Here is a 15,702-nt window from a genome sequence, read left to right on the forward strand (position 1 = left end):
GCCCAGTGCACAAGCCCAGATCCAGAGCTTGTTTCTGGAGCGCTGATCAATGTGGCAAAGCACCTGGGCAACCTGCAGGTCAGAGTTCTGGAGAAGATGCTGAAGTCTGTTCAATACAGTGAGTCTGATTTTATTCTTACCAATGTTCATATCTTCACAAACATTTTTAAATTGCATTCAGACAATTTCAGATAAAAAAATATCACTGATCATCTGGCAATAATGTCCCAGTAAATTAAAACAAACAGTGGATCTCTGGTTTTAAACATGTCTCTTTTTTCCTCTGTTCAGCGCCTGTGATTCTGGACCCCAACACTGCCCATCCATGTCTCATCCTGTCTGACGATCTGACCAGTATGAGATTCAGTGATGGGATACGGCTGCTTCCTGACAACCCAGAGAGGTTTGATAACTATCGAATGGTCCTGGGCTCTGAGGGCTTTGACTCTGGGACACACAGTTGGGACACAGACGTCGGGGACAATACAGTATGGTTTGTAGGTGTAGTCTATAAGTCTGTCCAGAGGAAGGGAGTGGTACAGACTGGACTCTGGCGTGTAGGCTATTATAATGAGAAATACTGGGCACGTTGTCCAAAAGGGCCACAGACTGTCCTGACACTGGAAAATAAACCCCATCGGATCAGAGTGCAGCTGGACTGGGACAGAGATACTGTCCTTTTACGACCTTGATAATAACACACACATACACACATTCACACACACTTTTACAGAGAGATTGTTTCCATACATCAATATTGGCAGCAATCTCTACGCTGCTAGGATCTTACCAGGGAAAGCCTCTGTAACAGTGGAACAGCACATTATACCTCCCCATGTTAGCCCTTCTTCCTTTTAACTTGATCAGTTGTTGTGGTACGCTGACGCAGCGGAAGGCACCACTACCTCCGTGATTTAGATTTGTTCGACAGGATTCAATTATGAATTGTATTATCATATGAATTATTATATGTTAACAACAGAAACTACTGGATTGAACCAAATCACAAATCTTTGCTGATCTAATAAAAACAATTGATTCAACAATTCAAATGTCAAAATGTGACTTTTATTCTATGTATTTCTGTACAAAGTTGGAAAACGTGTCACTGCAGGTGATCATTGAATATATTAAACAATAGAAATATATATCATTGCTACATGTTTTGAGAACATGTACAGGTTGTCACAGTTCATAGTCCATGTCTGGCTGACTGGGGATTGAATATGGGATTCTGGAAGAGGTGCAAGTTAAGAGTTGAATTTCAGGTTTAAACTGGCAGTCTGGCACTGAACAGAACATGTATCCTGAAGGACCTTGGGCCTTCTCTTCCAATAGGGTTGAGAATGAGGTGATAGCGTTAGGGTCATGAATTGAGAGAGAAAGCAGCAGGGAATGAGAGGGGGTTCTGCGGGACAGAGACTACTAACCAGAAGTTATCCCGCCTCATCCACAGCTTTGACACTCGTCTCTACTGTCCCTGACTCCACTCTCCGAGGGTGTCTCAGGAGGAGTCGGGATATCCATTTCAGACATGGGTATAATACACACGTGTACATGTGTGAAACAGGACAAATATACGCATCCATCAAATGATTATTATTACTGTCAGACCCCAGATGGCACAGTGCACACAACCCCCATACCTCAATAACTAACGTAATGGGATAAAACACTTGTCCAATGACCCCACCCAGTTTCTGGTTACAGACAAGTCTCTGATACCACCTACAGGCCAGTGTAATTAAATGCACTTCATAACATGATATTTTACCATGGGTGCACAATAAATAATTTTTAAGTAGTTATGAAAATGATAATACCTTCATGATTTGGCAAAAAAATATATATATTTCAAATACAATCTGTGCACTTTTACTATTTTCTCTTGTCACAATTAGTATGGTGATTTAGTGCAGTATACCTTGATTGAGAAATATAAGATAAAATATGAATAATATTGATTACCTACAAATATTTGTCTTCAACATTTGTTTTCATGTCTGCCAGTATTTCCTGCTTTGGAACAGAATCAAGTCCTGGCGTTCTTAGGTCCTAAACACCAACATTAGCTACTTCTAGCTAGTTACATGACATATCACACTTGAACACTTTATAACAGTGAGGGGTGTTGGTGTCTAAGCAGCTGGGAGGACACAGGCATGCAAAGTTACACCTGAAAATCTCTAAGGACCCAGGGAAAGGTAGAGGTAGCCAATACCTACTGTTGGCGATGGCTGATTGTGTTCTTGGTATTGTCTATGGTTGTGGTTTGTGTGTGTGAGAGGGCCTAGTCAGGTCAGGTGTTGCTGGTCAGCAGCCTCTCCTGGTTGTGCTTGCGGAAGAAGGCTTTCCCAAACTCATAACAGCTGATCATAATGGCACAGGCTGGGGCCACCTTGATCACCCTGGGCAGGAAACCTAGGAGATAAAAGTAGGAGAGGGAGTGAAAGGGGGGAGAGAGAGGGGTGGAGGAGAGCGAGTGACGGGGAGAGAGAGGGGTGGAGGAGAGGGAGTGACGGGGAGAGAGAGGGGTGGAGGAGAGGGAGTGACGGGGAGAGAGAGGGGTGGAGGAGAGGGAGTGACAGGGAGAGAGAGGGGTGGAGGAGAGGGATAAGGAGAGAAAGGAGGTCACCAGTTAGGAGACTAACCTGAGGTAACTGTGTGTTTTGGGTGAACTATCCCTGTAGCCTGACCTACCTACAAACAGTCCACCCACGCCGTTCTCAGCCACAATCTTGGTCATCACACTGAGAGTGGAGGAGGAGGCCTTGGACGACACTGCAGACACACATGACAACATAGCTGGGTTAGTAGTACAGGATCACTACACATCAACACATCACTAAAGATCATAAGGATGATTCCATGAATCAGGTGATCAGCCTGGAGTTCTATACCCACAATTCATAGCCTGGAGTTCCCCTATCTCCACCTGCCTCCTGGTCTTCACGACGTCGAAGGGAAGAGTTACTATGGAAGCGATCTGGAGGAAGACATAAACAAGGGTTAGAAATCACACTTATATTTGACAATGCTGCCCTCTAGCAGTATTAGATGGAATAACACCTTGTCAGCACAAGAAGAGTTACAGAGCTAGAATAACATTAGAAAGGTACAACAAACTATATCAGATATTCAATGTTCAATATATCTAGGTGCTCTACTAGACAGAACAGTTTGAGTTGAGAGGACAGCTAGAATACTCACTGATCCTGACACCGCTCCGGATATGAAGGTGATGGCAAACGTTGGCTCTCTGATGTTGTTGTGCTTACACAGCCACGCCTTCCCCTTCTCATAGTTATACCAGTACATGGCTGAGGAGGAAACAGACACAACATGGAACTCCTGTTATCAAACACTAAGAGACAGAGAGAATGAGAGGGAGAGGAGAGAGAGGAGGGAGCTAGAGAGAAGGAGAGAGAGGGAGCTAGAGAGAAGAGAGAGCGAGAAATAGAGAGTGTTGTATACCTGAGATAGTTATATAGTGATATACATTGTGTTGTGTCTACCTGAGAGAGATATAGTGATATACATTGTGTTATTTCTACCTGAGAGAGATATAGTGATAGACATTGTGTTATTTCTACCTGAGAGAGATATAGTGATAGACATTGTGTTGTTTCTACCTGAGAGAGATATAGTGATAGACATTGTGTTGTTTCTAACTGAGAGAGATATAGTGATAGACATTGTGTTATTTCTACCTGAGAGAGATATAGTGATAGACATTGTGTTGTTTCTAACTGAGAGAGATATAGTGATAGACATTGTGTTATTTCTAACTGAGAGAGATATAGTGATATACATTGTGTTGTTTCTACCTGAGAGAGATATAGTGATAGACATTGTGTTGTTTCTAACAGAGATATAGTGATAGACATTGTGTTGTTTCTAACAGAGAGATATAGTGATAGACATTGTGTTATTTCTACCTGAGAGAGATATAGTGATAGACATTGTGTTGTTTCTAACTGAGAGAGATATAGTGATATACATTGTGTTATTTCTACCTGAGAGAGATATAGTGATAGACATTGTGTTGTTTCTAACTGAGAGAGATATAGTGATATACATTGTGTTATTTCTAACTGAGAGAGATATAGTGATAGACATTGTGTTGTTTCTAACTGAGAGAGATATAGTGATAGACATTGTGTTATTTCTAACTGAGAGATATAGTGATAGACATTGTGTTATTTCTACCTGAGAGAGATATAGTGATAGACATTGTGTTGTTTCTAACAGAGAGATATAGTGATAGACATTGTGTTGTTTCTAACTGAGAGAGATATAGTGATAGACATTGTGTTGTTTCTACCTGAGAGAGATATAGTGATAGACATTGTGTTGTTTCTAACTGAGAGAGATATAGTGATATACATTGTGTTATTTCTACCTGAGAGAGATATAGTGATAGACATTGTGTTGTTTCTAACTGAGAGAGATATAGTGATAGACATTGTGTTGTTTCTAACTGAGAGATATAGTGATAGACATTGTGTTGTTTCTAACTGAGAGAGATATAGTGATATACATTGTGTTATTTCTAACTGAGAGATATAGTGATAGACATTGTGTGGTTTCTAACTGAGAGAGATATAGTGATAGACATTGTGTTGTTTCTACCTGAGAGAGATATAGTGATAGAAATTGTGTTGTTTCTACCTGAGAGAGATATAGTGATAGAAATTGTGTTATTTCTACCTGAGAGAGATATAGTGATAGACATTGTGTTATTTCTAACTGAGAGAGATATAGTGATAGACATTGTGTTGTTTCTAACTGAGAGATATAGTGATAGACATTGTGTTGTTTCTAACTGAGAGATATAATGATAGACATTGTGTTGTTTCTAACTGAGAGAGATATAGTGATAGAAATTGTGTTGTTTCTACCTGAGAGAGATATAGTGATAGACATTGTGTTGTTTCTAACTGAGAGATATAGTGATAGACATTGTGTTATTTCTAACTGAGAGAGATATAGTGATAGACATTGTGTTATTTCTAACTGAGAGATATAGTGATAGACATTGTGTTGTTTCTAACTGAGAGATATAATGATAGACATTGTGTTGTTTCTAACTGAGAGAGATATAGTGATAGACATTGTGTTATTTCTACCTGAGAGAGATATAGTGATAGACATTGTGTTGTTTCTAACAGAGAGATATAGTGATAGACATTGTGTTGTTTCTACCTGAGAGAGATATAGTGATAGACATTGTGTTGTTTCTAACTGAGAGAGATATAGTGATATACATTGTGTTATTTCTACCTGAGAGAGATATAGTGATAGACATTGTGTTGTTTCTAACTGAGAGAGATATAGTGATATACATTGTGTTATTTCTAACTGAGAGAGATATAGTGATAGACATTGTGTTGTTTCTAACTGAGAGAGATATAGTGATAGACATTGTGTTATTTCTAACTGAGAGATATATAGTGATAGACATTGTGTTATTTCTAACTGAGAGATATAGTGATATACATTGTGTTATTTCTACCTGAGAGAGATATAGTGATAGACATTGTGTTGTTTCTAACTGAGAGAGATATAGTGATAGACATTGTGTTGTTTCTAACTGAGAGAGATATAGTGATAGACATTGTGTTGTTTCTACCTGAGAGAGATATAGTGATAGACATTGTGTTGTTTCTAACTGAGAGAGATATAGTGATAGACATTGTGTTGTTTCTAACTGAGAGAGATATAGTGATAGACATTGTGTTATTTCTAACTGAGAGATATAGTGATAGACATTGTGTTATTTCTAACTGAGAGATATAGTGATAGAAATTGTGTTGTTTCTACCTGAGAGAGATATAGTGATAGAAATTGTGTTATTTCTACCTGAGAGAGATATAGTGATAGACATTGTGTTATTTCTAACTGAGAGATATAGTGATAGACATTGTGTTATTTCTAACTGAGAGAGATATAGTGATAGGCATTGTGTTGTTTCTAACTGAGAGAGATATAGTGATAGACATTGTGTTGTTTCTAACAGAGAGATATAGTGATAGACATTGTGTTGTTTCTAACTGAGAGATATAGTGATAGACATTGTGTTATTTCTAACTGAGAGATATAGTGATAGACATTGTGTTGTTTCTACCTGAGAGAGATATAGTGATAGACATTGTGTTATTTCTAACTGAGAGAGATATAGTGATAGACATTGTGTTATTTCTACCTGAGAGAGATATAGTGATAGACATTGTGTTATTTCTAACTGAGAGATATAGTGATATACATTGTGTTATTTCTACCTGAGAGAGATATAGTGATAGACATTGTGTTGTTTCTAACTGAGAGATATAGTGATAGACATTGTGTGGTTTCTAACTGAGAGAGATATAGTGATAGACATTGTGTTGTTTCTACCTGAGAGAGATATAGTGATAGAAATTGTGTTGTTTCTACCTGAGAGAGATATAGTGATAGAAATTGTGTTATTTCTACCTGAGAGAGATATAGTGATAGACATTGTGTTATTTCTAACTGAGAGAGATATAGTGATAGACATTGTGTTGTTTCTAACTGAGAGAGATATAGTGATAGACATTGTGTTGTTTATAACTGAGAGATATAGTGATAGACATTGTGTTATTTCTAACTGAGAGAGATATAGTGATAGACATTGTGTTATTTCTAACTGAGAGATATAGTGATAGACATTGTGTTGTTTCTAACTGAGAGATATAATGATAGACATTGTGTTGTTTCTAACTGAGAGAGATATAGTGATAGACATTGTGTTATTTCTAACTGAGAGAGATATAGTGATAGACATTGTGTTATTTCTACCTGAGAGAGATATAGTGATAGACATTGTGTTGTTTCTAACTGAGAGAGATATAGTGATAGACATTGTGTTGTTTCTAACTGAGAGAGATATAGTGATAGACATTGTGTTATTTCTAACTGAGAGATATAGTGATAGACATTGTGTTATTTCTAACTGAGAGATATAGTGATAGACATTGTGTTGTTTCTAACTGAGAGATATAGTGATAGACATTGTGTTATTTCTACCTGAGAGAGATATAGTGATAGACATTGTGTTATTTCTAACTGAGAGAGATATAGTGATAGACATTGTGTTGTTTCTAACTGAGAGAGATATAGTGATAGACATTGTGTTGTTTCTAACTGAGAGAGATATAGTGATAGACATTGTGTTATTTCTAACTGAGAGATATAGTGATAGACATTGTGTTATTTCTAACTGAGAGATATAGTGATAGAAATTGTGTTGTTTCTACCTGAGAGAGATATAGTGATAGAAATTGTGTTATTTCTACCTGAGAGAGATATAGTGATAGACATTGTGTTATTTCTAACTGAGAGATATAGTGATAGACATTGTGTTATTTCTAACTGAGAGAGATATAGTGATAGGCATTGTGTTGTTTCTAACTGAGAGAGATATAGTGATAGACATTGTGTTGTTTCTAACAGAGAGATATAGTGATAGACATTGTGTTGTTTCTAACTGAGAGATATAGTGATAGACATTGTGTTATTTCTAACTGAGAGATATAGTGATAGACATTGTGTTGTTTCTACCTGAGAGAGATATAGTGATAGACATTGTGTTATTTCTAACTGAGAGAGATATAGTGATAGACATTGTGTTATTTCTACCTGAGAGAGATATAGTGATAGACATTGTGTTGTTTCTAACTGAGAGATATAGTGATAGACATTGTGTTGTTTCTACCTGAGAGAGATATAGTGATAGACATTGTGTTGTTTCTAACTGAGAGAGATATAGTGACAGACATTGTGTTGTTTCTACCTGAGAGAGATATAGTGATAGACATTGTGTTATTTCTAACTGAGAGATATAGTGATAGACATTGTGTTGTTTCTAACTGAGAGATATAGTGATAGACATTGTGTTGTTTCTAACTGAGAGAGATATAGTGATAGACATTGTGTTGTTTCTAACTGAGAGAGATATAGTGATAGACATTGTGTTATTTCTAACTGAGAGAGATATAGTGATAGACATTGTGTTATTTCTAACTGAGAGATATAGTGATAGACATTGTGTTGTTTCTAACAGAGATATAGTGATAGACATTGTGTTGTTTCTAACTGAGAGATATAGTGATAGACATTGTGTTATTTCTAACTGAGAGATATAGTGATAGACATTGTGTTGTTTCTAACTGAGAGAGATATAGTGATAGACATTGTGTTGTTTCTAACAGAGAGATATAGTGATAGACATTGTGTTGTTTCTAACTGAGAGAGATATAGTGATAGACATTGTGTTATTTCTAACTGAGAGAGATATAGTGATAGACATTGTGTTATTTCTAACTGAGAGAGATATAGTGATAGACATTGTGTTGTTTCTACCTGAGAGAGATATAGTGATAGACATTGTGTTGTTTCTACCTGAGAGAGATATAGTGATAGACATTGTGTTATTTCTACCTGAGAAGGGCACGTCTCTAAGCAGTGTGGGTCCCCAGCCCCTCCAGAGAGACCGCCAGCCCTCGTTGCGTACTGCAGAGTGGATAACCTCACTCAGCTCCCTGTACGAACTTCTCTGGGACTGCATCTTAGTACGGATCAGCTCCAACGGACTGATCACTGTCACAGAGCCCACTGACTCACAGAGAGACAGAGAGAGAGAGAAAACACTTATAAGCACTACACACAGAAAGAGCAGTTAAACAGAGCAGTTAAACACATACATTTCTTTCTCACATGAAAAGGAGGCCATAATTATATCATGGCCCTGGAGAAGATGGCTGATGTTTTACGTGCTCCTAACCAACTGTTTTTTTGTTCATTTTTTGTGCTGTTTGTAACATATTTTTAAACTTATTTTGTATATAATGTTGCTGCTACCGTCTCTTAAGACCGAAAATAACTTCTGAACATCAGAAGAGCGATTACTCACCACCAACTGGCAGGCGCTTTTTTTCCTTTAACGAGCCCGACAAGCCTGACGTGAAGGACATACTGCTTTCCCGGGAACAGGCCCAAATCCCCGTCATTTGCGTGAAGAGAAGATGGAGAAAAAGAGGGCTGCCTTCTGAGAATTCGTAGGCCTTCCTTTCTACTAGCTAACGTGCAATCATTGGAAAATAAAATCGACGACAATAAAAACTGTAATATCTTATGCTTCACGGAGTCGTGGCTGAATGACGACATTATCAACATACAGCTGGCTGGTTATATGCTGTATCGGCAGGATAGAACAGCGGCGTCTGGTAAGACAAGGGGTGGCGGACTATGCATATTTGTAAACAACAGCTGGTGCACGATATCTAAGGAAGTCTTGAGGTTTTGCTCGCCTGAGGTAGAGTATCTCATGATAAGCTGTCGACCACACTATCTACCTAGAGAGTTTTCATCTGTATTTTTCGTAGCTGTCTACATACCACCACAGACCAATGCTGGCACTAAGACCGCACTCAATGAGCTGTATTCCGCCATAAGCAAACAGGAAAACGCTCATCCAGAGGCGGCGCTCCTAGTGGCTGGGGACTTTCACGCAGGGAAATTTAAATCCGTTTTAACTAATCTACCAGACGAGCTAAACTACTTCCAGGCAAATAACACTGAAACATGCATGAGAGCACCAGCTGTTCCCGGGCGACTCCGCAGCCAATGTGAGCAAGACCTTTAAACAGGTCAACATTCACAAGGCCAGGCGGATTACCAGAACATGTACTGTGAGCATGCGCTGACCAACTGGCAAGTGTCTTCACTGACATTTTCAACCTCTCCCTGTCCGAGTCTGTAATACTTAAAAATAAAGGAGAGCCGCACACTCTAGGAGCTCAGATGCAAAAATGTAATTACCAACGTTTCGACAGCCAAGCTGTCTTCATCAGGGTATAATCACAAACACTGCGGGATGACTCGTTTATATAGTGTCAAAAGACACACAGGTGTCTGTAATCATGGCCAAGAGTGGCCTAATATCATTGGTTAATTCTCAAATATTAAAATGGCATACAAAGAGCAGCATACAAAAAACAAATGGATAGCATACGATCATAGATTCATTTTAGACTACACAAGCTTACAAACAATTACAATGGCAAAGTCACAATAATCACAAGAATGGCTTCAGATCAAAGTCTACGTTGAGACCGAAGGGAGCAAGGGTCTTTAAGTTAAAGATCCAGGCAGCCTATCGTTTTAACAATAAATTATCAAGGTCACCCCTCTCCTAGAGTCTGTAATACCAACATGCTTTAAGCAGACCAGCATAGTCCCTGTGCCCAAGAACACTAAGGTAACCTGCCTAAATGACTACCGACCCATAGCACTCACATCTGTAGCCATGAAGTGCTTTGAACGGCTGGTCATGGCTCACATCAACACCATCATGCCGGAAACCCTAGACCCACTCCAATTTGCATACCGCCCTAACAGATCCACAGATGATGCAATCTCTATTGCACTCCACACTGCCTTTTCCCACCTGGACAAAAGGAACACCTATGTGAGAATGCTATTCATTGACTACAGCTCAGCGTTCAACACCATAGTGCCCTCAAAGCTCATCAACAAGCTAAGGACCCTGGGACTAAACACCTCCCTCTGCAACTGGATCCTGGACTTCCTGACGGGCCGCCCCCAGGTGGTAAATGTAGGTAACAACACATCCGCCATGTTGATCCTCAACACTCAGGGGTGTGTGCTCAGTCCCCTCCTGTACTCCCTGTTCACTCATTACTGCACGGCCAGGCACGATTCCAACACCATCATTAAGTTTACCGATGACACAACAGTGGTAGGCCTGATCACCGACATCGACGAGACAGCCTATAGGGAGGAGGTCAGAGACCTGGTCGTGTGGTGCCAGGACAACAACCTATCCCTCAACGTGATCAAGACTAAGGAGATGATTGTGGACTTCAGGAAAGGGAGGCCCGAGCACACCCCCATTCTCATCGACGAGGCTGCAATGGAGCAGGTTGAGAGCTTTAAGTTCCTTGGTGTCCACATCACCAACAAACTAACATGGTCCAAGCACACCAAGACAGTCGTGAAAAGGGCACGACAAAACCTATTCCCCCTCAGGAGACTGAAAATATTTGGCATGGGTCCTCAGATCCTCAAAAGGTTCTACAGCTGCACCATCGAGAACATCCTGACTGGTCGCATCACTGCCTTGTATGGCAACTGCTCGGCCTCCGACCGCAAGGCACTACAGAGGGTAGTGTGTACGGCCCAATACATCACTGGGGCCAAGCTTCCTGCCATCCAGGACCTCTATACCAGGCGGTGTCAGAGGAAGGCCCTAAAAATTGTCAAAGACTCCAGCCACCCTAGTCATAGACTTTTCTCTCTGCTACGGCACGGCAAGCCGTACTGAAGCACCAAGTCTAGATCCAAGAGGCTTCTAAACAGCTTCTACCCCCAAGCCATAAGTCTCCTGAACATCTAATCAAATGGCTACACAGACTATTTGCATTGCCCCCCTCTTTTATGCCGCTGCTACTCTCTGTTATTATTTAAGCATAGTCACTTTATTAACTCTAACTACATGTAGACATTACCTCAATTACCTCGACTAACCGGTACCCCCTGTATATAGTCTCGCTATTGATATTTTACTCTTTAATAACTTGTTACTTAAATTTCTTATTCTTTAAACTGCATTGTTGGTTAGGGGCTTGTAAGTATGCATTTCACTGTAAGTTCTACACCTGTTGTATTCGGCGCATGTGACTAATAACATTGGATTTGATTGAAAATAAGGTGTCTGTAGTTTCCATATTTATTTGAAATTTTGCAGGATGAAATCTCTTGAGATGCACCATCTCGTTTTCAAGAGTGTCCCAACATATATATATATATATATAAATATATACACACTGCTCAAAAAAATAAAGGGAACACTAAAATAACACATCCTAGATCTGAATGAATGAAATATTCTTATTAAATACTTTTTTCTTTACATAGTTGAATGTGCTGACAACAAAATCACACAAATTATCAATGGAAATCAAATTTATCAACCCATGGAGGTCTGGATTTGGAGTCACACTCAAAATTAAAGTGGAAAACCACACTACAGGCTGATCCAACTTTGATGTAATGTCCTTAAAACAAGTCAAAATGAGGCTCAGTAGTGTGTGTGGCCTCTACGTGCCTGTATGACCTCCCTACAACGCCTGGGCATGCTCCTGATGAGGTGGCGGATGGTCTCCTGAGGGATCTCCTCCCAGACCTGGACTAAAGCATCCGCCAACTCCTGGACAGTCTGTGGTGCAACGTGGCGTTGGTGGATGGAGCGAGACATAATGTCCCAGATGTGCTCAATTGGATTCAGGTCTGGGGAACGGGCGGGCCAGTCCATAGCATCAATGCCTTCCTCTTGCAGGAACTGCTGACACACTCCAGCCACATGAGGTCTAGCATTGTCTTGCATTAGGAGGAACCCAGGGCCAACCGCACCAGCATATGGTCTCACAAGGGGTCTGAGGATCTTATCTCGGTACCTAATGGCAGTCAGGCTACCTCTGGCGAGCACATGGAGGGCTGTGCGGCCCCCCCCAAAGAAATGCCACCCCACACCATGACTGACCCACCGCCAAACCGGTCATGCTGGAGGATGTTGCAGGCAGCAGAACGTTCTCCACGGCGTCACGTCTGTCACGTGCTCAGTGTGAACCTGCTTTCATCTGTGAAGAGCACAGGGCGCCAGTGGCAAATTTGCCAATCTTGGTGTTCTCTGGCAAATGCCAAACGTCCTGCACGGTGTTGGGCTGTAAGCACAACCCCCACCTGTGGACGTCGGGCCCTCATACCACCCTCATGGAGTCTGTTTCTGACCGTTTGAGCAGACACATGCACATTTGTGGCCTGCTGGAGGTCATTTTGCAGGGCTCTGGCAGTGCTCCTCCTGCTCCTCCTTGCACAAAGGCGGAGGTAGCGGTCCTGCTGCTGGGTTGTTGCCCTCCTACGGCCTCCTCCACGTCTCCTGATGTACTGGCCTGTCTCCTGGTAGCGCCTCCATGCTCTGGACACTACGCTGACAGACACAGCAAACCTTCTTGCCACAGCTCGCATTGATGTGCCATCCTGGATGAGCTGCACTACCTGAGCCACTTGTGTGGGTTGTAGACTCCGTCTCATGCTACCACTAGAGTGAAAGCACCGCCAGCATTCAAAAGTGACCAAAACATCAGCCAGGAAGCATAGGAACTGAGAAGTGGTCTGTGGTCACCACCTGCAGAATCACTCCTTTATTGGGGGTGTCTTGCTAATTGCCTATTTCCACCTGTTGTCTATTCCAATTGCACAACAGCATGTGAAATTTATTGTCAATCAGTGTTGCTTCCTAAGTGGACAGTTTGATTTCACAGAAGTGTGATTGACTTGGAGTTACATTGTGTTGTTTAAGTGTTCCCTTTATTTTTTTTTTGAGCAGTGTATATATACATACACACACACGTGCGCACACACAGTTGAAGTCGGAAGTTTACATACACTTAGGTTGGAGTCATTAACTTGTTTTTCAACCACTCCACAAATTTCTTGATAACAAACTATAGTTTTGGCAAGTCTGTTCGGACATCTACTTTGTGCATGACACAAGTAATTTTTCCAACAATTGTTTACAGACAGTGAAATAATCTATCACAATTCCAGTTGGTCAGAAGTTTACATACACTAAGTTGACTGTGCCTTTAAACCGCTGGGAAAATTCCAGAAAATGATGTCATGGCTTTAGAAGCTTCTGATAGGCTAATTTACATAATTTGAGTCTATTGGAGGTGTACCTGTGGCTGTATTTCAAGGTCTACAAGTCAGGTTCATCCTTGGGCGCAATTTCAAAACGCCTGGAGGTACCACGTGTACTATTGTTTGTACAGATGAATAAGTGTAAACACCATGGGACCACGCAGCCGTTGTACCGCTCAGGAAGGAGACGTGTTGTCTCCTAGAGGAATGTACTTTTGTGCAAATTAATCCCAGAACAACAAAGGACCTTGTGAAGATGCGGGAGGAAACGGGTACAAAAGTATCTATATCCACAGTAAAACGAGTCCTATATCGATACAACCTGAAAGGCCGCTTAGCAAGGAAGAAGCCACAGCTCCAAAACTATGTTTTGAGTAAAAAAGGAGGCTTGCAAACCGAAGAACACCATCCCAACTGTGAAGCACGGGGGTGGCAGCATGTTGTGGAGGTGCTTTGCTGCAGGAGGGACTGGTGCACTTCACAAAATAGATGGCATCATGAGGAAGGAAAATTCTGTGGATATATTGAAACAACATCTCAAGACATCAGTCAGGAAGTTAAAGCTTGGTCACAAATGGACAATGACCTCAAGCATACTTCCAAAGTAGTGGCAAAATGGCGTAAGGACAACAAAGTCAAGGTATTGGAGTGGCCATCACAAAGCCCTGACCTCAATCCTGTAGAAAATATCTGGGCAGAACTGAAAAAGCGTGTGCGAGCAAGGAGGCCCACAAACCTGACTCGGATACACCAGCTCTGTCAGGAGGAATGGGCCAAATTTCACCCAACTTATTGTGGGAAGCTTGTGGAAGGCTACCTGACACGTTTGACCCAAGTTAAACAATTTAAAGGCAATGCTACCAAATACTGAGTGTATGTAAACTTCTAACCCACTGGGAATGTGATGAAAGAAATAGAAGAGAGAATTATTTATTTCAGCAACTATTATTCTGACATTTCACATTCTCAAAATAATGTGGTGATCCTAAATCAGGGAATTTTTACTAGGATTAACTGTCAGGAATAGAGGTCGACCGATTTTTATGATTTTTCAACGCCGATACCGATTTATTGGAGGACCCAAAAAAAGCCGATGCCGATTTTAAATAAATAAAAAAAAATATATACATTGGGGAGAACAAGTATTTGATACACTGCCGATTTTGCAGGTTTTCCTACTTACAAAGCATGTAGAGGTCTGTAATTTTTATCATAGGTACACTTCAACTGTGAGAGACGGAATCTAAAACAAAAATCCAGAAAATCACATTGTATGATTTTTAAGTTATTAATTTGCATTTTATTGCATGACATAAGTATTTGCTTGCCTATTGTCCTGTAGCCCATCCCAGCCTTGTGCAGGTCTACAATTTCTTCCCTGATGTCCTTACACAGCTCTCTGGTCTTGGCCATTGTGGAGAGGTTGGAGTCTGTTTGAGTGTGTGGACAGGTGTCTTTTATACAGGTAACGAGTTCAAACAGGTGCAGTTAATACAGGTAATGAGTGGAGAACAGGAGGGCTTCTTAAAGAAAAACTAACAGGTCTGTGAGAGCCGGAATTCTTACTGGTTGGTAGGTGATCAATTACTTATGTCATGCAATAAAATGCAAATTAATGACTTAAAAATCATACAATGTGATTTTCTGGATTTTTGTTTTAGATTCCGTCTCTCACAGTTGAAGTGTGCCTATGATAAAAATTACAGACCTCTACATGCTTTGTAAGTAGGAAACACTGCCGATTTTGCAGGTTATCAAATACTTGTTCTCCCCACTGTATATTATATATAAAATATATATATATTTTTTAATTATATATTTTTAATTGTATTTATTTGTAATAATGACAATTACAACAATACTGAATGAACACTTATTTTAACTTAATATAATACATCAATAAAATCAATTTAGCCTCAAATAAATAATGAAACGTGTTCAATTTGGTTTAAATCATGC

The 15,702-nt window shown here is 40.4% G+C and overlaps 1 protein-coding gene across 1 annotated transcript; it reads right to left on the reverse strand.

The window, feature by feature from the left end:
* Window positions 1-1,046: 1,046 nt before the first annotated feature.
* LOC120047757 (solute carrier family 25 member 40-like) lies at window positions 1,047-9,087 on the reverse strand. The gene is made up of 6 exons (XM_038993313.1): window positions 8,933-9,087; window positions 8,461-8,634; window positions 3,211-3,320; window positions 2,905-2,986; window positions 2,701-2,781; window positions 1,047-2,421 (listed from the first exon to the last, which is right to left on the reverse strand). Exons 1-6 carry the CDS (start codon window positions 9,027-9,029, stop codon window positions 2,300-2,302), a joined length of 666 nt encoding a protein of 221 aa, XP_038849241.1. The 5' UTR covers window positions 9,030-9,087; the 3' UTR covers window positions 1,047-2,299.
* Between the last annotated feature and the right edge of the window lie 6,615 nt (window positions 9,088-15,702).

This window comes from Salvelinus namaycush, chromosome 5, assembly GCF_016432855.1.
Source record: "Salvelinus namaycush isolate Seneca chromosome 5, SaNama_1.0, whole genome shotgun sequence".
Classification (NCBI taxonomy): Eukaryota; Metazoa; Chordata; class Actinopteri; order Salmoniformes; family Salmonidae; genus Salvelinus; species Salvelinus namaycush.